At 55.2% G+C, this 21,310-nt stretch overlaps 1 protein-coding gene across 9 annotated transcripts in view; it reads right to left on the reverse strand.

The window, feature by feature from the left end:
* Positions 1-1,020: 1,020 nt before the first annotated feature.
* SLC43A2 (solute carrier family 43 member 2) overlaps positions 1,021-21,310 on the reverse strand; it is a 43,431-nt gene continuing 23,141 nt past the window's right edge. For 8 of the 9 annotated variants that reach the window (XM_084985525.1, XM_021067565.2, XM_021067567.2 and 5 more), the window contains 9 exons: positions 14,404-14,496; positions 12,385-12,518; positions 12,096-12,298; positions 11,630-11,776; positions 8,783-8,921; positions 6,858-6,987; positions 4,396-4,469; positions 3,076-3,199; positions 1,021-2,552 (listed from right to left, as the gene is read on the reverse strand). In XM_084985525.1, coding sequence (XP_084841651.1) covers positions 2,391-2,552; positions 3,076-3,199; positions 4,396-4,469; positions 6,858-6,987; positions 8,783-8,921; positions 11,630-11,776; positions 12,096-12,298; positions 12,385-12,518; positions 14,404-14,496 — 1,206 coding nt within the window. In that variant the 3' untranslated portion in view covers positions 1,021-2,390. The remainder of the gene's footprint in view (positions 2,553-3,075; positions 3,200-4,395; positions 4,470-6,857; positions 6,988-8,782; positions 8,922-11,629; positions 11,777-12,095; positions 12,299-12,384; positions 12,519-14,403; positions 14,497-21,310) is intronic. The other variant, XM_084985523.1, reaches the window with a different exon arrangement.

Below are 21,310 nucleotides of genomic sequence, written 5' to 3' on the forward strand. Positions count from 1 at the left end.
TGGGGGGGCGGGCACCAGAATCACAAGGTGGGGCTTAGCCAAGCACGGTCTCCAAGTTTCCCTCTTGGTCACAGGCAAGACTCAGAAGCTACGTCATTAACAAGCAGCGCGGAGCTCCCAGTGCACGAGGTCACTGGACCACACCTGGAGGGCGGCTGGGGTTGATAAAATCATTCCTCGGCCACACGCCACAGCCTCCTCCCTCCTGCACAGCCCAACAAACACTGGACCTTATCTCCGCGTTTCCCAAATAGGACTCTAAAACTTTCTTTTTTTGGCTGCTCTGAGGCACATGGAGTTCCCAGGCCAGGGATCAGAGATCAGAGGTGCAGCTGTGACCTATGCGGCAACAACGTCAGGTCCTTAACCTACTGTGCTCGGGATCAAACCTGCGTCCCGGGGCTCCAGAGCCTGGGCCAATCCCGTGGAGCCACAGCAGGAATTCCAAAACCTTTAAAAAAAACTTAGAATAATGTTAACATCTCACACAACGAGGAGAGGAAGGCTTTGCGAGTTGATTTCATTCTTTCCTTTCCAAAAGCTATTTGCTCAAAACAAAGATTTCCTTCTGAAAACTTGGGTGGACGGATGCCTCGGGGATTAGGTGCGTCCAAGGGGCCCGACTGACTGAACTCTGGGGTCTGGGCCTGGGCCTTCCTGTTGTCCACCCGCTCCTCCCACTGCATCCTGGCTCTGCCCTTTGAGCCTGCGGCTCTCCGGGGGTCACCCTGCGTCCTGACCTCAGGAGGAACCCGCAGCCTAGGTGGTGACAGGAAGTCTGTCTGGCCGGGATCAGCAGCAGAGGAGAGCGGCCACACTTCTAAGGCCTCTGCCCGAGCCCCATCTGTTTGGGAGCGGATGGGGGAGGAAGGTCTTTTCCGGGCCCACTGCCCCTCCTGAGGCGACGGTCAGACTCTGAGAGATGGTGAGCAGCTGGGTATGACTGGGGCCGGTCAGCGGCAGAAAACCTTGTCTTACCTTTTCTTCTCAAGCTCAAAACAGGCACATGTAGTCATTAACTGACATGCCAGGAGGGGCATCCCTTCCCAGGAGGAAATGGATTTATTGCTTTATAAAAAGGCGTCTAACAAAACTTAAAAGAACCAAAACAATCAACCTCATGATCAACCCACTCCTCTCAGAGCTCCAGGAAGGCTCCCATCTCTGAGGGCGGTCAAGGTGGGTGGGTTGGTGAGCCAGGCCCGCCGGGCAGAGGGGCTCCCACGGAGCAGCTCCAGGGCCCTGGAGAGTCTGCCGGCAGGGGGCGCTGCGGCCCCGCAGCAAGGCTGGCTCCTGGGCGCTGGGCCTGCTGTGGGCCTGGCTGGCTCGGTCAGGGGAGGCTCTGGGAGGATGAGGGCAGACACCCGGAGCACACACCCTACCCCCCTAACACACACACCCTACCCCCCCGCACACACACTTCTCTCACACAAACACACGTACACACACCCACGTGTGCACAGAGCCCTAGGTCTCTCACAAACCCACTTCCTGACCCAGGCCTGGACCTCCATGTCCGTCAGCCACAGCCTCACTTCCACCCCCACACAAACAGCCGTGTGTGTGTGTGTGTGTGTGTGTGTGTGTGTGTGTGTGTGTGTGTGTGTGAGAGAGAGAGTGTGTGTGTGTGTGTGTGTGGCTATTGGTGCCCTTTTCACTCCCTTCAGGTCACAGACTGGACAGAGGGTGGCAGTGGAAACGTGCTCCCTGGTCAGGCCCTGCGGGCAGAGGTCCGGACTGCGCGGCCCTGCCCGCGGGATGACCGGCCAGCCCTCCATCCCCTCCCCAGGCTTTACGCCAGGGGGGCTTCTCCACAGGCCACGGACAGGCCACAGGGGGCTGGAATCACAAAGGAGTTAGCACCAACAACAGGAAGCGGGTCCTTCCTTCCTCAGGCAGCAGACGGGCCGGGGAGGAGGTGAGGGGCCAGGCGAGGGGGGTGCAGGCAGCGCAAGCCTTTGTCCTCAGGCAGGCGTGGTCGGTGGACATGCAGCCGAGGGGCAGGTGGTGGGCAGTGGATGGCCGACTCTGCTTTGGCGAGAGGCAGGATCCAGACACTTGGGGGAGAGGGCCTGTCTGCTGGGTCCTCCTGGCTCCTGCTGCAGGCGCCACGGAGCCCGAGCGCCAGGGCCCCTCGGGGGGTGGCAGTGCCAAGTCCAGAGCGCCTCTGCTTCCAGCCGTAGGAGAATCATGTGTCGGGGCCCTCTCCCATCCTTCCACCGCAGAGCTCCGAGGCCGGCCCAGGGCCCCGGGCGGGAGCGTGGGCTCCGACATGGTGAAGGAGAGGGTCCTGGGGTGCGCGGGGGTCCTCCGAGGGCGGTGGGGAAGGGGGACCCCGGTGAGTCACTGAAGCAAGGCAGGAGGCCACAGTTCCGAGGTGGTGGCGGGCGCTACACGAAAGCCTCCCGGTTGGACGAGCCGTTGAGCTTGAGGAAGAGCTTGCCGTCCTCCCGCTTCTGCTGCAGCTGCCTCTCCAGCTGGCGCCGGTAGCAGATGAGGTAGAGGGGGAGGCAGAAGCCCAGCATGCTCAGGATAAGCAGCCCCACGTTCACCTGGGGGGGGCAGGGATGAGGGGCGCCATCACAAGGGGCAGGGGACCGGGTGGGGGCTGTGGTCTTTGCAGAGCCCAGCTCCAGACCCCTCCTCGCTGCCGGGTTCGGGAACGGAGGGAAGGTCACAGGAGAGGAGACGAAGGACAAAGACGTTTCAAGGGGACCGAGGGCCCGTCTTTCCACATTCCCGCATCAGCATTTCCGGCTGTGCGAGGATCTGAATCCCCAGGGGTGGGACCGGGACTGGGACAAGCTCCCAGCACCTGGTTAGGAATCCTGGCCTTGGGCAGGAGGGGCAGGGATGGCAACTCGGTTCTATTTAGCCCAAAGTCGGGTCCAGGAAGGACACGCTGCTCCTCCTGCCCCTCCAGCCCACACACAAAGGCTCCTAGAAACTGATCCTAAGCAAAGTTCCCAAGTGCCTGTCCCGGGGGTTCTGGAAGCCCCTGAGTGATGGCTCCCAGCCCCCAGTCAGCAGAGCGCGGTGGAAGCCCGCAGCCCCATGGCCCCCGACCCTTCTTACCCACAGAGGGTCTCCTTGGAGGGGACCCATCATAGCGAGAAACAGGGGCTGCTGCAGGAGGGCGAAGAGAGCGCTGATCAGGGACTGCAGGCCTGTGAGGCTGCCAAACTGCGTGGAGGGGTACCTGCCAGGGCGGTAGAGAACCTGTCACCGCAGGCGCCCCTCTCCGCCTTCCCAAACGCTCCCCGGCCTCAGGTGGTTGGCCCCAGGTGCTGGTGCCAGAGAAGAGGCAGGAGCAGCCCCGGAGCACGGTGCGGGGCTGGCCCTGGATGACTTGCTGCTGAGTGGTTCTGCAAAGTGATGTGCTCTTTTGGAGCCACCTGAGGCCCCAGACTCTGGGGGGACCCCCACCGGCCCAGGTATGCCCTGGGGGCCCATGATGGTGTCTGGCCGAGCTGAGTGGAAACTGTGCTGCCAGCAGGAGTCTGTGGCCTGGGACGCAGGCCCAGGGAGCAGGCTGGAGGCTGGGCCTGGCTCGACTGCACCCTCATCCAGAGGAGCGTTGTGTAATCACGGAAACATAGCCTCACAGCCCTCGGCCGACTCCCTCAGACTCTGCCAGGGCGGCCGCAACTTCCTCCAGGCCTGGGGGGCGGGGGTGGAACACACAGACCTGGAATGACCCCCATGGGATGCTCTTGGGAGGGGGAGAGTTCTGGCAAAATCTTAGCAAATGTCAGCATCATGGCTCCAGAGGCGAGAAGAGACTCTTAGTGAGCAACGGGCTGGTCTCGGGTCAGAGAGACACAGTGGATTGGTGTCTGGGTTCTAGTTTTTGACCCTCGAGCCCCAGCCCAAGGAGAGACGACTGTGGTTCTGGAGGCACATGTGGCCTCCTGGCAAAGAAGGCAGGTGGCAGGTTTCTTTATGGCCATGGCTGAGGAGGCCTTGGAGGTCCTGGCGGGGGGTGTGGGGGGGTCTGTCAGACACAACCTGGCTCAGTCATCCCCCTGGCTGCCGCTGCTGGAGGCCACTGGAAGGTCAGCACTTAGCTGTGGGCAGCCAGATCCCACCCCTGCCCTCCCCATGCGCAGCCAGGGGCAGCCCCCGAGGCGATAACGAGCTACACAAGGCGCTGACCCTGGCCAGGGAACTGACTTCGGGTTAAATGCCGGGGCTGTGGGTACCGAACTGTCTGCCCACTGACCCACTCTGGCCAGGTATGGCCTTCCCCTGACACACCCGACGGAAGCCCTGGGACCTGTCCCCTGAGGCAAGGGGCCCGATGGCCCTGCTCAGGACCCGATTCCCACCACGGACCCCCTGCAGGTCAGTCCCTCGCCCTCGGCCACCAGGCCACCCACAGCTCCCAGGACTTACACGGCGGCGTACAGGCCCCCGACGGCAGAGTGGATGAAGCCTCGCACAATCGTGTGCAGGATGAAGGAGAGAATCTGAGGGATGGAGAGCAGAGTGTGAGCAGGAGAGGCTGAGGGCCTCGCCTTGGGCCCCCGCCCCACAGCTCCCAGGGTCCCCAGAGAGGGCAGCCTTGGCATCCTGGAGTCGGCCTGTACCAGCTCCCTGGGGCCAATTCCTGAACTGCCAAGAATTCTGAGAGCCGGCTGTTAAACACAGCCATTACCAACAACTCAATTGTAAGAAATGTACAATTAAACCAGTTACAAGTCGACCTCTGAACAATGGGGGGGTTCGGGGGGCCGACCCTCCCATGCAGTCGAAAATCGACACAGAACTTATGGTCGGCCCTCTGTATCCATGGTTCAAGCAACTGTGGACTGCGTGGCACTGTAGTATTTACCATGGAAAACAATCCATAGTGGACCCACGCAGTTCAAACCTGGGTTGTTCAAGGGTCGACTGCAATTGAAAACAAAGTTAGCCAATGCTCAAACCCATCCCATCCTAATCATTTTACTATTATCTGTGCTCTGAAGATTTTTTTTGGCTTTTTTTTTAAGGGCCACACCCACAGCATACGGAAGTTCCCGCTCTAGGGATCGAACTGGAGCTGCAGCGGCCGGCCTACACCACAGCTCACAGCAACACCAAATCCTTAACCCACTGATCGAGGCCAGGGATCGAACACGCAACCTCCTGATTCCTAGTCGGATTCGTTTCCGCTGCGCCACAACGGGAATTCCCTCCACTCCCATCTTGAGTCCACCCTTAAGTGTGGGTATGGGTGTCGCTCTAAGCAGGAGGTCATTAATCATGGCTCCTGCCTTTGCAGACCTGAGGACTGGGCCCAGAGGTCTCCCTGCCTGGTCACCCAGGCCCTATTGGCAGAGAGCTGTCCTGCTCCCATCTAGCTCTGCTTTCCTGGGGAAATGCCACTGCTGGCAGGGTCAGCAAGCTCTGAGAAGCACTCGTTAATGATTTCTGAGAGCCACAGGCCGTCCACTTTGCTACTAGGACCCAGTGTTTGCTCTTTGCACACAGCCCTGCCCTTGGGCTCAGCAGCCAAGAAGACCCGTTTCCAGGAATGTGGGCAGCAGGGGCTGCTCTCTGCAGTGGTGCAAGAGGGCTGTGCCCGAATGTGCAAGCTGCCCTTTTCCACACCAAATGTCTTGCTGCTTTTTTTACCACTTGTCTTTCAGTAAGAATGGGATCAAACAAAAAGCAGATGACCGTCCTGAGGACAAGGTGGTCAGGGCAAGGGTATGCCACTCTTGCAGAGGGCCACCACCAGGAAGCTGGGAGGGCACCAGAGACGCAATGATACTCCCATCTGGAACTGGACAAGTCTCCAGTGATTTACTCCGGCGCATATACTGATAGCGCCCATGGGTGGTGCACGCCTGGGCGTTCCACGTACTTCTACGTGTGGCCACTTGCAGAAAGGAAGGGACTCTTGCTTTCCTTTTGGACCTGGCCCAAGACACCATCTGGACTTGGGCTACACCCATCTGGAAGCAGTGCCATCACCTGTATTCCTTCAAAGTTCATACACTTGGGGATTGGAGCTAGCAAACTTCTGTGGACCTAAGGGTAGAACCAAGCAGGTAACAAAGTCTGCCTTTCTTGAACTCTCTGCCAAAAGTCAGTTTCCAAAAGCACTGGAAATCTTGTGCAAAGGAATTACACTTTTTTTTTTTTTGTCTTTTTGCCATTTCTTGGGCCGCTCCTGCGGCATATGGAGGTTCCCGGGCTAGGGGTCGAATCCGAGCTGTAGTCTCCTGCCTACGCCAGAGCCACAGCAACGCAGGATCCGAGCCGCGTCTGCGACCTACACCACAGCTCACGGCAACGCCAGAACCTTGACCCACTGAGCAAGGGCAGGGATCGAACCCGCAACCTCATGGTTCCTAGTCGGATTCGTTAGCCACTGCGCCACGACGGGAACTCCGGAATTACACTTTTGAATCCAGATGCCAAGCCATCATCAGCATCCTTTTTCTGCAGCCCCCTGTACCAGAGACATACATGTTCCACCAACACCACAAACTGGCCAGGCCTCTCTGGACATTAGGTTTCAGCTGTGTGAGCAAATGCAAAACGAGCAGCCACACAACTACACATGGTTCCAGAAACGGTAAGATGATGGTACTCTTGGCATACACGACCCCTGAAGACGGGGACGAGAGATGCTTTCACAGAGAATTGACTTGCAATGCAGAGTCTCACTTACATCTCGTTCCCAGCCCTGCACAGGGCCTGGCAGGCAGGAGGCCCTCGGTCAGTCACGGTGGGCTGGCTGCTAAGGTGAATTAAATGACGGCGAAGTCACCCCTCTCTCTGCGACGGCTCTCCCACGACACATCCTACCCCTTTCGGTCTCGTCACCCCGTATCCCCCCGGCCTCTCCCTCTCCCCACACGCACCTGTAGGGGCAGGTTGGGAATGAGGCAGGTCACCCCGAAGCCCACGAGCAGCAGGTTGGTGAAGGCGAAGGCCCGCATGGCGTTGGTGATCTTCTGGATCTGCCGGTCCCGCTTCTTCTTCTTCTCACCTCTGTGGAAACGCAGAGCACACGCAGGAGCTGGGGGCTCCCCGAAGAGCAGGCTCTCCCAGGGGTCAGGCCGAGGGAGTCACGGCTTGTGGTCAGCGCAAGACTCAGGGACCACCCCCAGGGGCGTGTTAGCGACAGCGGGGGTCAGACCAGCACGAGGGACCCTCCCCACGGCGCCCTCTGGACGGGGTGCTGAGTGGGAACCTCAGTGCATCAGCACCCCGCACTGCATCCCTGCAGACGGAGGTCAGACGGCGCAGAGGGAGGGGGACAGGGCACCCGGGTCAGGACGTGGCAAAGCCTCCTTCACTCCTAGCTCCAGCTTCACCCAAATCCTGCAGGGAGCTGACGAGAAGCCAGATGAGCCAAATGAGGGAGCGAGTGGGCTTCCCCTTGGGGGGTGGGCAGGGGTGAAGGCGAAGGGCGTGTGCTGCAAATGGGACTGGGCACGAACAGCCTTGTGGCGGGAGAACCTGACGCAGATAACAGAGCTGTCTCTGTAATCATTTCCTTGTGAACTCGCTATTACCGATTCAAGTCTCACCACCCACACAGACACCCTGCGGACAGCTGTGTGCCATCCAAGGACAGCCAAGGGCTCGGCGGAGGAGGGCAGGGAGGCCCGGGCCCGCCATGTCCTTACTATGTGGCCTCAGGCAGCCACTCAAATGCCTCGCTTCAGTTCCCTCATCTGTGAAATGGGTATAACTCCTCGAGTGCTGTGAGGCTTACCTGAGAAGTGGGCATTAAGTGCTTGGCACGGGGCCTGATTCAGCAAAGAATAGCTGAGTACACGAAGGTGGAGTCATGGAAGATGGCATTTAACTCATCCTCTGATCTTAGAGCCCAACCCTTCTGTAACCAGGGCTCCGGTGCCTTTTTTTTTGTTGTTCACGATCATGAACAAATCAATTAACACTTATTAAGGTTATAGCAGTTACACTCACACCCAGGGAGCAGACCCTGCAGGCAAACAGCTATTTGACTAAGGATCTGAGCTCTGTTTTTTGGTTTTTCCTGCTTTTTAGGGCTGAACCCATGGCATATGGAAGTTCCCAGGCTAGGGGTCGAATCAGGCCTAAAGCTGCCAGCCTACACCACAGCCAGAGCAACTCGGGATCCAAGCCGAATCGGTGACCTACACCAAGGCTCAAGGCAATGCTGAATCCATAACCCACTGAGTGAGGGATCGAACCCACAACCTCATGGATGGTAGTTGGATTCGCTTCCGCTGCAGCACCAGGGGACTCCCGCGCGAGGTCTTAAAAGCAGAAGAGTCTGACAGCCGGGGTCTGCACAGACCTTTCTCTGGCTTCTCCCCGTCTCCCTTCACCCTGGTGCTTCCCCAGCTTTCACATACCCAAGACGTGCCATACAGAAGTGACAAACCAAAGCGTGCGCTCCGCTGAGCCAGCGCCAGAGCAGCTCTGAGCACAGCCCTCTCGCTGCTCCTGCTGACTTTTTTTTAGGGCCACTCCCGCGGCATATGGAGGTTCCCAGGCCAGGGGTCGAATTGGAGCTGTAGCTGCCGGCCTATGGCAGAGCCACAGCAATGCAGGATCCGAGCCGAGTCTGTGACCTACGCCACAGCTCACGGCAACTCCGGATCCTTAACCCACGGAGCGAGGCCAGGCATTGAACCCGCAACCTCATGGAGCCTAGTTGGGTTTGTTAACCGCTGAGCCACGACAGGAACTCTTCCTGCTCCCTTTAAAACCTGCCATCAAGCCTGCTGCTGCCTCACACCCTACCCGGTGGGCTTCCCCTTGGGGGGCCGGGGCGGCCCTGCCTACGCACTGGTTGGGGTCTTTCTCCTCGGGCTCCTCAGAGGCGTCTTCACACTCCTTCAGCCTCCAGTCCATGATGTAGCCGATGACAGGGGCCGTGAGCAGGCAGAGCAGCTGGAGCACCCCAAAGATGGAGGTGTAGAGGCCCACTGAGGGAAAAGACAGCCTGTGTCACGGGGGCGCGGGAGCTGCGGGGAGAGGCTGGGGCGCGCGCTGGGCCGAGTCCGCGACCCCCAAGCCCTGCCCGGGTCTTCCCCAGACCCCCTCTGATCCCTGTGGGTCACGAGGGCAGCCCGGAGAGCTTAACCTCTGAAATCAAAGCCAGAGCAAGGGGTAGGCCACCGTCTTCTTTGCTCCAACCCCCTCGCCTATTTCTAAGAAACAGCTAAAGAAATCCAGAATGTCACAACAGCCACCCCCAGAAGCCCCAGGAAGTCTCTGCGACTTGGGAACCACAAAATTACCAAGGACTGGGACAGAGGCTTTGTGTGTGACTGGCCATTAGTTTTCTGCCTCTAGAAACACACCAGGGAGGCACCACCCACAGGGGCTCTGACGTCAGGGCTTCCATCTTCAAAGAGCCTTAAGTTACGATGGGATTTTCTCATGCAAATAAAAGCTGAAAGCTGGCGCCCCACCCCCACCCCCCAGTTCTGGCCACTAGGGCAGGGCGGGCGGTCTGGAGTTCAAGGAGAGGCAGTAGAACAGACTGGCTGGGAGGGGATGCTGTGTGCTCCCCAACAAGGCCCTCGGGCTTACCGGTAGCCATCACTGCACCAAGAAAGCAAAAGTGAAAAAGCAGAGAGGAGGGGGTTAGCAGCAGAAACGTCCAAGGCTGTGACGGAGTTGGGGCACCGGGACAGGCTAGCTCTGGGCCCAGGGCACAAGCTATTTCCCAGCGAGCCCCGATGCTCAGTGCACTGGGGGAGGCCGAGCTTGAGCCAGGCTTCTGGGAGTGGAGGCGGGAGAGGACCCGGCAGGGGTGTGTGCTGACGTCTTCCTGTCTGCTGGGGCCTCAGTCATGTGCAGCTGGTGCCTTGTCACAGGCGGGCTGGTGAATCAGGCCCGGGGTGCTTGCCGGGGACCGTGATGGGGAAGTGGCGTGGGCGCAGAAGACCTGGCAGAAGCAGGGCCGTGTGTGTGTGTGTGTGTGTGTGTGTGTGTGTGTGTGTGTGGTCAGCACAACTGCTCACAGGAGCAGGATGGGGAAAACCGATGCCGTGTCAGCTGTGGACCAAATTTCCTGGCCCAACTTCCTCTACTTGAAATTAACTTTTTTAAAGTGGGAAACAATTGGAAAAAATGCCTCTTGGGCAGCAAACGATTTCTCAGAGTAAAAGGCCCTGACTCAGCAGCAGGGAAATTTGCCTTCCAAGGGCCAGTGAGGGCCTTTCTGTGTTCAGCGGGCTCTCCACCTCTCTAGGCCTGAGGGTTTTTACAACAGGGGCCATTTAGACATGATAGACCGGCTTTCCCCTAAGTGTGGGGCACAGATTTTAATGAATGGTACATAATAGCAGGGTTCCTGGGGTCCAAATTTAGGAAAAGATCATCGTACAAAACAAAGCTAAACCAGCAAACAGAAAAACCAAAGCTCAATAGGTTATTTTTTTCCCTCTCTTCCTGTTTGCTACACATTTTTGCAAAGACACGTGATAGGGTTTCCCCATGTTGTCTTGGGTCCAGATCCCCATTTTCAGCACAGAACCAGCACTGTCTGTGCTCCTTTGTCATCTTTCCGTTTGGTTAAGGCTGGGTTTCTTATTCTTTGTAAAAACTGTGTTTGAGGAGTTCCCGCTGTGGTATAATGGGATTGGCAGTGTCTCGGGAGGGCTGAGACTCGGATTCGATCCCTGGCCCCGCACAGTGGGTTAAGGATCTGGTGTTGTCACAGCTGCAGCTCAGGTCTCAACTGCAGCTCGGATCTGATCCCTGGCCTGGGAGCTCCGTACACCGCAGGGCAGCCAAAAAAGACAAAAAAAAAAAAAAAAAAAAAAAAAAAACGACTTGATTCTTAGGATATCTCCCCATGGGGAAAACAATTCAACCAACCAAAAGCTGCACACCCATGAGACTGCCAATAAAAAGGATTTCCAGAATGTGTTTGTCCCGCTCAGGGATGACTAAAGCTGACTCAGCTCAGGCCCTGAGGAAGTACCGACTTTCTTTGTAGAATCAAAACCTCTAATCAGCTGAGGACCTTCTGTGCTCTTTTGGGAAAGTGGCATGTGAGTTATCAGTTCTGTTTACCAGAAGTAGCAAGCCTGGACTGGATTACACACACACAGACACACACACACACACACACACACACACACGCACACGCTCACATGAGGAAGGCTGCCCTGGCCTTGCTTCCCAGTTCAGAGCACAGATCCCAGGGCAGGCCCAGGTGCCCCAGGCTCCAGCTGCAGCTGCCGGGCCCCCACCTCGGCCCCCAGCCCCTCCACGCACCGCCCCTGCGGTTTCCCGGAGGATTCCTGGCGTGGGGTTGGCCTGATCGGCTTTCAACAAGCTCTCAGGTGGAGACCGCGTTCTGGGCAGCGTTTTCATTTACAAACACCACGTCAGCCGTCCCCTCCAGCAACGAAAAACACTGTTCCGCCCAAACGCAGGCAGTTATTTGAGTCCTCCCTCCCGCCTCAACCGGGAAACTCTGCAAGAACACTTGGGGCGGCTGTGATGACGCGGCTCTGACAGTCAGGCCCTTGGAGCCTGCCCTCTCCCGGCCCAGCCCGACACCCTCCAGCCGGCCGGGCAGCGGGCTTGACCTCAGGCGGGAGGGAGGGACCAGCCCTCCCGGGGGGCGGGGGGGGGCTCTCCCGGGGGCGGCACAACGGGGCCCGGGGCCACCTACCGATCTCCTGGTCGCCTTTGACCAGGAACTTGAGGATGTTGTTCATGGCGCCCATGTAGAAGATGAGGCGCAGCTGCGTCACGCACATGGTGACCAGGCTGAGCAGCAGGATCGGGCTGAACACGCTGTGCATGAACGAGGGGGCCGCTGTGGGGAGAAGGCGGGCACTCAGCGAGAACCCGGGGGCTGGGCACGGCGGCCGGAGGAGGCGCAGGGCACGGGGGCAGGAGCTGGGTCCCCGGTTGCAGGAGACAAGCTGGGCGGATCCCTGACCCTCTCTGAGCCTGGGTGGATGGTGCCGCCCGCCCTTGGGAGATGAAGTGGGAATTAAGGAGACGGTGCCCGCAGCGCTCTCAGCCGGCACTGGTCCCCGCCACCGGGGCGCTGCCACATCTGCCCTGGTGGCCCCCTCCACGTTGCCGGGGTTACGGGTGTGGGTGTGGGTGCAGACGCTCCTGCTGCGTACCTGCGGCCTCGGGCTGGCACTTGACCTCCAGGTCGACGGTGGACAGGCACAGCTTGTGGCCCTCCTGCAGCGCCGCCTGCTCCTTGGCGCTCCGCATGGAGCTGCCCACGCTGAGGCGGCGGCCCACCGTGGTCACCTGCTTGTAGAACTGCTTCCCTGTGATCTTGTGGTCAAAGCCCAGCCAGCTGAACTTGATCTTCACCCTGGAGGCCAAGGGAGAGTGTCTGTCAGCGCTGCCCGGGCCCCTGGCCGGGGCAGGGGGGTGGGGGCAGACGGCATGTCCACTTACGTGTAGTCCATGTCCTCTGGCCCCGGGAAGGGCTCCAGGGGCCAGTTAAAGAAGCAGTTGAGGAAAACCAGCCCGGAGCAGCCGGCCCAGGCCACGAGGATGACGATGAAGGAGGCACCAAAGTCATAGATGACCTGAGAGGCACAGGGGCGGGCACGGGGCAGGGCGGAAGGCAGGGTCAGCGGAGGGCAGCAGGTGGGGGGTACCCGGCAGTCCTGCTCCCCCTGGGCTGAACTGCAAGGGGAGGTTGGCCCTGTGGGCCTGGGTGTTTGGTCATCAGACACCCTGTGTGCCAATAACCTCAGCTCGCCCTGGCACATCTTAACCCCCTGTGCCTCCAGCTTGGACCAAATCTCATCTCCTTGGGAGAGGCTGGCCCTGATCACCCATCACTGTCACATAGCCAGCTCAGCCCTGGCTGAGTTTGATTTCTTTCTTTTTTTTTATTCAGGGCTGCACTCACGGCATATGGAGGTTCCCAGGATAGGGGCTGAATGGGAGCTGCAGCCACTGGCCTATGCCACGGTCATAGCAACTTGGGATCTGAGCCGCGCCTGCGACCTACTCCACAGCTCATGGCAACACTGGATCCTTAACCCACTGAGCGAAGCCAGGGATCGAATCCACGTGCTCATGGATCCTAGTTGGGTTCATTAACCGCTGAGCCATGAAGGGAACTCCCAGAGTCTGATTTCTTGATTCATCTCCTTTTCATTAGGAGTCCAGCTCCCTGAGAACAGGAACCTCTAGGACTGTCCACTTGTGAACACACGCTAGGTGTCCCCCAAATACTCGAGGAATGAACAGCTGGATACCTCACTTTGCTCCTCTGTGAAATGGGAACAGCACTGGCATGTACCCTCATGGTGCCAGGGTGAGGGGGCTAAGCGGGTATGATCCTGGTAGAGGGCTCCTCATCGGGCCTGGCAGGTGGGAAACCCTCCAAGCCTGTTACTGTCATTATTACCATTTATTTCTAGCACAAGTGTCCCCAGAGTAGTGGCAGACAGCTGCCCAGCTCCCTGGGGAGGGGACCAGCAGTTAGACACGGAGAAGAGGAGGAGGAGCTTGTAGTTTCCTCTGTACTCGAGGATCCCCAAAACCCAGGGGATGGCCGGTCCCAGTTCACCAAACACCTGGATGCCCAGGTGGCTGGCCCTCCTCCCCCTCCTCTATTGCCTGGCGCCCCCGAACCTCAGGAACGGGAACTTATTTATTTATTTTAGGGCTGCACGTGTGGCACATGGAGGTTCCCAGGTCAGGGGTCCAATCAGAGCTCAGCTGCCGGCCTACACCACAGCCACAGCAATGCCAGATGCAAGCCACATCTGCGAGCTACACCACAGCTCATGGCTACACCAGATCCTTAACCCACTGAGCGAGGCCAGGGATCGAACATGCATCCTCATGGATATTAGTCAGATTTGTTACTGCTGAGCCACAACGGGAACTCCTGGAAAGGAGATTTATTTGATGCTGGGGCCACAGCAGGGAGAAGCCCCCTCTGAAGCCTTTTCAGGAGCAACAGGATTTGCAGCAGGAACTGGGACTAATGGATGGTGAGTTGTTTGCTCCACCCTGACCCTGTGTGACTTCCATGGGCTCAGAATCCTGCCTGGGAGGGAAACAGCTGAACCAACTTGGCTGAGAGCAGCGATCTGGCAATGGGGAGCAACAGCCCAACAGCAACAGATCTGGGGGTGGGGCGACTGGAGCTGGACTCAGACTGGGGACTGACACTCACCCCCCACCCCTGCCCCCACCCTTGAAATGCGAAGGCAGCCTGCAGCAGTCACACCTTGCAAGGCTGTGCTTGAATTTCCCACCCCCACCCCTCTGGCCCAGCGGGTTTCTCTTCCTACTTGGGCGGCAGGCGGGCACGGGCGGGGTGGCAGGTGCATCCTCCCAGGTGGGGGGGTGGGAGGGGAGGGCCCCAGCACCCACAATGACTTCCCTCTTCAGCGAGGGTTGAAGGTGTCTTGGGAGAGGCCTCCGAGCAGAGGCTGTACACGCCCTCACCTTGACTCCTGGGAAGGTGACCGCCGAGGAGGCATAGGATCCAATCATCAAGGCAATAAACGTGGACCGAAGGTCACCGAACATGTTGGGCAGCTGAAAGACAAGAACAAGGAGACTTCTGTTGAGAGAAGGGCCAGGACGGATGAAGGAGGAGGGAGAGAGGCTGGCATCGGGCACCTGCTCTCCCCCCTGTGCAATTTGCGGGGCCATCAGTCCAGGGTCATTACGGACGATTCGAAGTTCTTTCTCCCCAGACGGAGGCGGATAAAGGAAGGGGAGGCACTGCAGAACTTGGACTGCAGGCGTGAGGACAGAGCTGGTGGGCTTCCTGGCTGGCAAGCGGCCCTCCGCTCTGCTCTGGGACCAGGCCAGGGCACGAGGAGATGCACAAGGAGATGCCAGAGAGCAAAGACGGGAGCCTGAGGCCGCCCTCGGAGGCAGCGCGCCTGTTAAAAATAAGCATCTATTTGGGGATGAGAGTGTCATTTTATAAATAAAAATATCAGTGTCCCAGAAGGACCAGATGTCAGCCAAAGCTGCTTGTGGTTCTGGGAGGAGTAGGTCTCTGGAAGGTGCCCACGGGCATTGTCCAGCCCCAGGGGTCGACCACGCGGCTGGCCTGGGAGCCCGGCTTCAGAATTTCTAGGTGCAAGGAGGGCTTTCCCTTTGCCCCTGGAGATCCACGGCAAGAAAGGCTCAGGCTCTGCTCCCCACAGGCCACTCTTCCCACCTCACAGCAGCTCATTCTGGCCCCGTCCCCCCCCTCTCCCCGACCTCAAAGCTAAAACACTCGGTGACTCCACACAGATCCAGGCATGGTAAACATGGCAAGACACTCAGAGACTCCGACGTGGGGCAGGGTGCTTCCTCCCAAATGGCCAGGCTCGGCTTCTCTCGCCAACCTCAGGAGCACTGAGAAGAATCCCTATCCACAGCCACAGGGTCCCTGGCATTGAGACCTGCTCTCTGGATCTGCCAGCCTGCTTCACTGAACTTGGGCTGTTTGCAAGGACTTAATCTATGTTCCTCTCTCCCCACCGGTCTGGAATCATTTTGGGTTTCATCAAACATGGACCAAGTCATATGAGGCTGTGGGGGAGCTAATCCACTGTTGCTGAACACAGGCCCCACATCATTTCTGCTGCTTATGATCACAATTAAAAATGAGGAAGGTATAAATCAACTATAAAAAAAATTAAAAAAACATTAAAAAAAAGAGGAAGGAACACCATCAAAATTTAAAATGTTTGCACTTCAAAGGATACCAGCAAACAACAACAACAACAACAAAAAAACCAGGAGTTCCTGCTGTGGCACAGTGGGTTAGGAATTCAACTGCAGAGGCTTGGATTGCTGCGGGGGTGCAGGTTCGAACCCCAGGCCCATGCAATGGGTTAAAGGATCTGGTGTTGCTGCAGCTGAAGCTCAGATTCAGTCCTTAGCCTGGGAACTTATATATGCCATGGGTGTGGCCAAAAAAAAAAAAAAAAGAAAAGTCAGAGTTCCTGTAGTGGCTCAGTGGTTGATGAATCCAATTAGGTAGGAACCATGAGGTTGCGGGTTCGATCCCTGGCCTTGCTCAGTGGGTTAAGGATCCAGCGTTGCAGTGAGCTGTGGTGTAGGTTGCGGACGCAGCTCGGATACCGCAGTGCTGTGACTGTGGCATAAGCCAGCAGCTACAGCTTGGACCCCAGCCTAGGAACCTCCATATGCCACAGAAGCAGCCCTACAAAAGGCAAAAAGACCAAAAAAAAAAAAAAAAAAAAAAAAAAAAAGACAAGGCAGAAAAAAGGAAATTTTTATAAATCATTTATCTAATAAGGTACCTGTATCTGGAATATATAAAGAACTCCTACAGCAAAGGAAACCCTAAACAAAACGAAAAGACAACCCACAGAATGGGAGAACATCTTTGCAAATGAATCAACTGACAAGGGATTAATCTCCAAAATTTATAAACATCTTCTGCAGCTCAATACCACAAAAACAAACAATCCCATCAAAAAATGGGCACAAGATCTAAACAGACAATTCTCCAAAGCAGACATACAGATGGCTGAAAAACACATGAAAAGATGTTCAACATCACTCATTATTAGAGAAATGCACATCAAAACCATGATGAGGTACCACCTTACACCAGCCAGAATGGCCATCATCCAAAAGTCTACAAACAATAAGTGCTGGAGAGGGGGTGGAGAAAAAGGAACACTAGTACACTGTTGGTGGGATTGTAAATTGGTGCAACCACTGTGGAAAACAGGATGGAGATTCCTCAGAAAACTCAAAATAGAACGACCATTTGATCCAGCAATCCCACTCCTGGGCATCTATCCCAGAGAAAACCATGACTCGCAAAGACACATGTACTCCAGTGTTCATTGCAGCACTATTTGCAACAGCCAAGACATGGAAACAACCTAAATGTCCATCAACAGAGGGGTGGATAAAGAACATGTGGTATAGGAGTTCCTGTTGTGGCTCAGTGGTTAACAAATCCGACTAGGAACCAGGAAGTTGCAGGTTCGATCCCTGGCCTCGCTCAGTGGGTTAAGGGTCCAGCGTTGCCGTGAGCTGTGGTGCAGGTTGCAGATACGTCTCAGATCTTGCATTGCTATGGCTGTGGGGTAGGCCAGCGGCTACAGTTCTGATTCAACCTCTAGCCTGGGAACCTCCATATGCCGTGGGTGCGGCCCTAAAGAGACAAGAGAGAGAGAGAGAAAAAAAAAAAGGCAAAGGCTTTGAACAGACATTTCTCCAAAGAAGATACACAAACGGCAGATAAGCAAACGAAAAGATACTCAGTATCACTAATAATAGGGAAATGCAAATCAAAGCCACAAAGAGATACAGCTTCATACCCCCTTGGATGGCTATAATAGAAACAAAAGATAAGGACAAATCAACAAATGTAGGTGAAGATATACAGGAATCAGAACCATCCTCCACTGCTGGTGGGATTGCAAAATGGAGCACAGCCACTTTGCAAAACAGTGTGGCAGTTCCAAGTGTTAAACACAGTTACCGTCTGACCCGGAAATTTCACTCCTAGGGATACACCCAAAAGGAATGAACACATATGTCCGTTCAAATACATGTCCATCAACATTCACAGCAGCATTCTTTATAAAACATGGAAACAACCTCCATGTCCATCAGTAGAAGACTGGAAAAGCAAAATGTGGTATATCCATGCAATGGAATATTATTCAGCCATAAAAAAGAAGTACTGATACATGCTACATGGATAAACTTTGAAAACATTAGGCTGAGTGAAAGAAACTAATCACAAAAGGCCACATACGGTATGATTCCATTCATATGAAATGTCCAGAAGAGGCAAATTGATAGAGACAGAGAAGAGGTCAGGGGCTGCCAGGGCGGGGGTAGAGGAAGCTGGGAGAAGACGGAGGAAATGCTAAGAGGTACAGAGTGTGATCTGGGGTGATATAACTGCTTCTGGGGATGACTGCATAACTGTGAACACACTAAAAACCACTGAATCGTTTACTTCAGGAGGATTGTGTGCTATAGGAATTATGTCTCAATGTCACTGTTAAGAAAAAACAAAAACACCAAATAAACGTTACTAAGAGACTCGATATGTTTTGGGATCCCAGAATTGGAACGGAACATGAAAAAATCTACAGTGCATGGCCAACAAAGCCATCCTAGAGCATGAGGCCAGGGCTTCCCAAAGAGGGTCCGAGGGAGGTAAGGGGCATAGGGAAGCCCCGCCAGCAGAAGGAGAGCAATGCGATGCACTCACGTACGCCCAGGCACACCCAACACCAAAGGTGCTCAGTCTTACTCTTTGCACACCTGCTCCCAGGTATGCCACGGTCCAGAGGACACGCCTTGGTCCCTGAGCTCACATATTCACGCCGCCCCATGCTGGCTACTCCAGCAAGGCTGCCTTGCAGGCCAGGCATCTCTGGCCCCAGGGAGAATCCAAAGATTAGTTCTGCTTCTATGGAAGGAAGAAACTGTTCCCAGCCTGGGATGCCACTCCAGCCAGGGCGTGAGGGAAGAAAGGGGTCAAGCGGGCTTAAATCAAACCAGAAGAGCAGACGGAGAATAAGAGCCTGATGTGGAAAAGGCCACTCGGTGAAGAGTCGAGCCAGGATACACTTTCATTGTGACAGTCACCTCTGGGTACAAAGAGTGTCCCCACTTTTTTTCGTTGTTTTGTTTTGTTTTTTAGGGCTGTACCCGAGGCATGTGCAGGTTCCCAGGCTAGGGGTCACATCGGAGCTGCAGCTGCTGGTCTGCACCACAGCCACAGCCACACGGGGGCCAAGCCACACCTGCGACCTACACCACAGCTCACAGCAAAGCCAGATCCCCAGCCCACTGGATGAGGCCAGGGATCGAGCCTACATCCTTATGGATACTAGTCAGGTTTGTTACCACTGAGCCACAACAAGAACTCCATGTCGCTGACTTTTTGACAAGGCGAGGGGATACTTGTGAAAAGCAGATAGCTCGCTAGCTGCACCCTTCCTTCCACCCTCACCCAAGCTAGAGGCCAACAGAACAGCAAGGGTTTGGGGCTAGCATGCAACTCCGACTTATCTTCTGGCGTCTTCTCCCCAGAACTGGATCCAGGCCAGGGAAGAACGAGAAGCTGGGGGAGGAGACCGACTTGACATCTGGCTCTGGATGAGACCCTCGCCCTCATGTCTGGACAAGGGCAGGAGCCTTCCAGCTGCCCTCCTTGCCTGGAACATTCTTTGCAACACCCTGAAAATTCTCCTCCCTAACGTGTTATTTTGGTCAGCGGCACCACTCCCAGGGAGTACGGAGCCTCGGGGCAAACCACACCACAGCCTTCCCACCAACGTGGACATCTCGTATTTTAAATTACGATTGTTTTTCCTGATTAGAAAAGCAATGCACGTCCACTGTGAAACATCTGGAACCAAGTATACATAGAGAACGAAGTGAAAATTCCCCTGATTTAGCCATGTTATCATTTTGATATATTTCCCTTCAATCTTTTTCTTATAAAAGTTTCTAATAATTTTTAACCAAACTGGGATCACACGCTATATATTATTTTATAAACTTTTTCTTTTATGCTTGATACATTATAAATATTTTCTATAAATGTTTTTGAATTTAGGTTTTGTCCTTTTTTTTTTTTTAATCTTTTTAGGGCCGCACTCTCGGCATATGGCGGGTCCCAGACTAGGGGTCCAACTGGAGCTGGAGCTGCCGGTCTACACCACAGCCACAGCAATGCAGGATCCGAGCCCTATCTGCAACCTACAACCACAGCTCACGGCAATGCTGAATCCCCCCCCCTTTTTTTTGGTCTTTTTGCCTTTTCTAGGGCCACTCCTGCGGCATATGGAGGTTCCCAGGCTAGGGGTTGAATTGGAGCTGTAGCCTATACCAGAGCCACAGCAACAAGGGATCCGAGCTGTGTCTGCGACCCACACCACAGTTCACAGCAACACTGGATCCTTAACCCACTGAGCAAGGCCAAGGATCGAACCTGCAACCTCATGGTTCCTAGTCGGATTCGTTAACCACTGCACCACGACGGGAACTCCCGGCAATGCTGAATCCTTAACCCACTGAATGAGGCCAGGGATGGAACCTGCATCCTCATGGTCAGATTCGTTTCCGAGATGGGAACTACTCAAATTTAGTTTTCATCATAATTTCTAACAGGTATGTGGTATTTCCTTATCTGGGTGGTTTATAATTTATGCAATAATTTCTCTGATGTTGGACCTCAGGTCCTTTTCAATTTTTTACTATAGGACTTCCCAGGTTATGAACAGACTAGTATCCATAAGGATGTAGGTTCAATCCCTGGCCTTGCTCAGTGGGTTAAGGATCCAGCGTTGCCGTGAGCTGTGGTGTAGTCTGCAGATGCGGCTCGGATCTGGCATTGCTGTGACTGTGGCATAGGCTGGCAGCTTCACCTCTAATTTGATCCTAGCCTGGGAACTTCCAAATGCCACAGGTGCAGCTGTAAAAAGACCAAAAAAAAAAAAAAAGTATAAATTTTTTATCATAAATAACTCTTTTATTAAGAATATTTGTGTTTTGTTTGTTTGTTTGTTTGTTTTTGTCTTTTTAGGGCTGCACCCACGGCATATGGAAGTTCCCAGGCTAGGCGTCAAACTGGAGCTACAGCTGCTGGTCTACGCCACAGTCACAGCTATGCCAGCTCCAAGCCAAGTCTTTGACCTACACCACAGCTCACAGCAACGCTGGATCCTTAACCCTCTGAGTGAGGCCAGGGATCGAACCTGAAACCTTATGGTTCCTAGTTGGATTTGTTTCCGCTGTGCCACAAGAACTTCCTTTTACGAATTCGTGAAGATAAACATGTGCATAATAGCACATATAGCTATTATTCCCTTAAGGTAAAGTCCCCAAAGTAGAGTCATTTGGCAAAAGGGAAAACACATTTAAAAATTTTTGTGATACTCTGTGCCAAACTGCCTCTCAGTAAACTTACACCAATCGATACGCCCACCAGCAGCGTAGCAGTGTTCATTCAGTGCAGCCACTCCACTATTTAATATTTGCCACTTCACCAATACTCATGTTTTTTGTTTTTTGTTTTTGTCTTTTAGGACTGCACTGGTGGCATATGGGAGGCTCCCAGGCTAGGGGTCGATTGGAGCTGTAGCCGCTGGCCTATGCCAGAGTGACAGCAATGCCAGATCCGAGCTGTGTCTGCAACCTATGCCACGGCTCACAGCAACACCGGATCCTTAACCCACTGAGTGAGGCCAGGGATTGAACCCACATCCTGATGGATGCTAGTCGGGTTCATTAACCACTGAGTCATAATGGCAACTCCACTCTTGTGTTTAAATCTCTTTCGTTGTGTATATGGATGAAACGCATCCAAGCCTGGTATTTGCTTCAAAATAATCTAGAT

The sequence above is a fragment of the Sus scrofa genome, chromosome 12 (genome assembly GCF_054392235.1).
Source record: "Sus scrofa isolate SSC_HxYL_T2T_F1_AM1 chromosome 12, Sscrofa_HxYL_maternal_Yorkshire_Landrace_v2.0, whole genome shotgun sequence".
In the NCBI taxonomy this organism is placed as follows: domain Eukaryota; kingdom Metazoa; phylum Chordata; class Mammalia; order Artiodactyla; family Suidae; genus Sus; species Sus scrofa.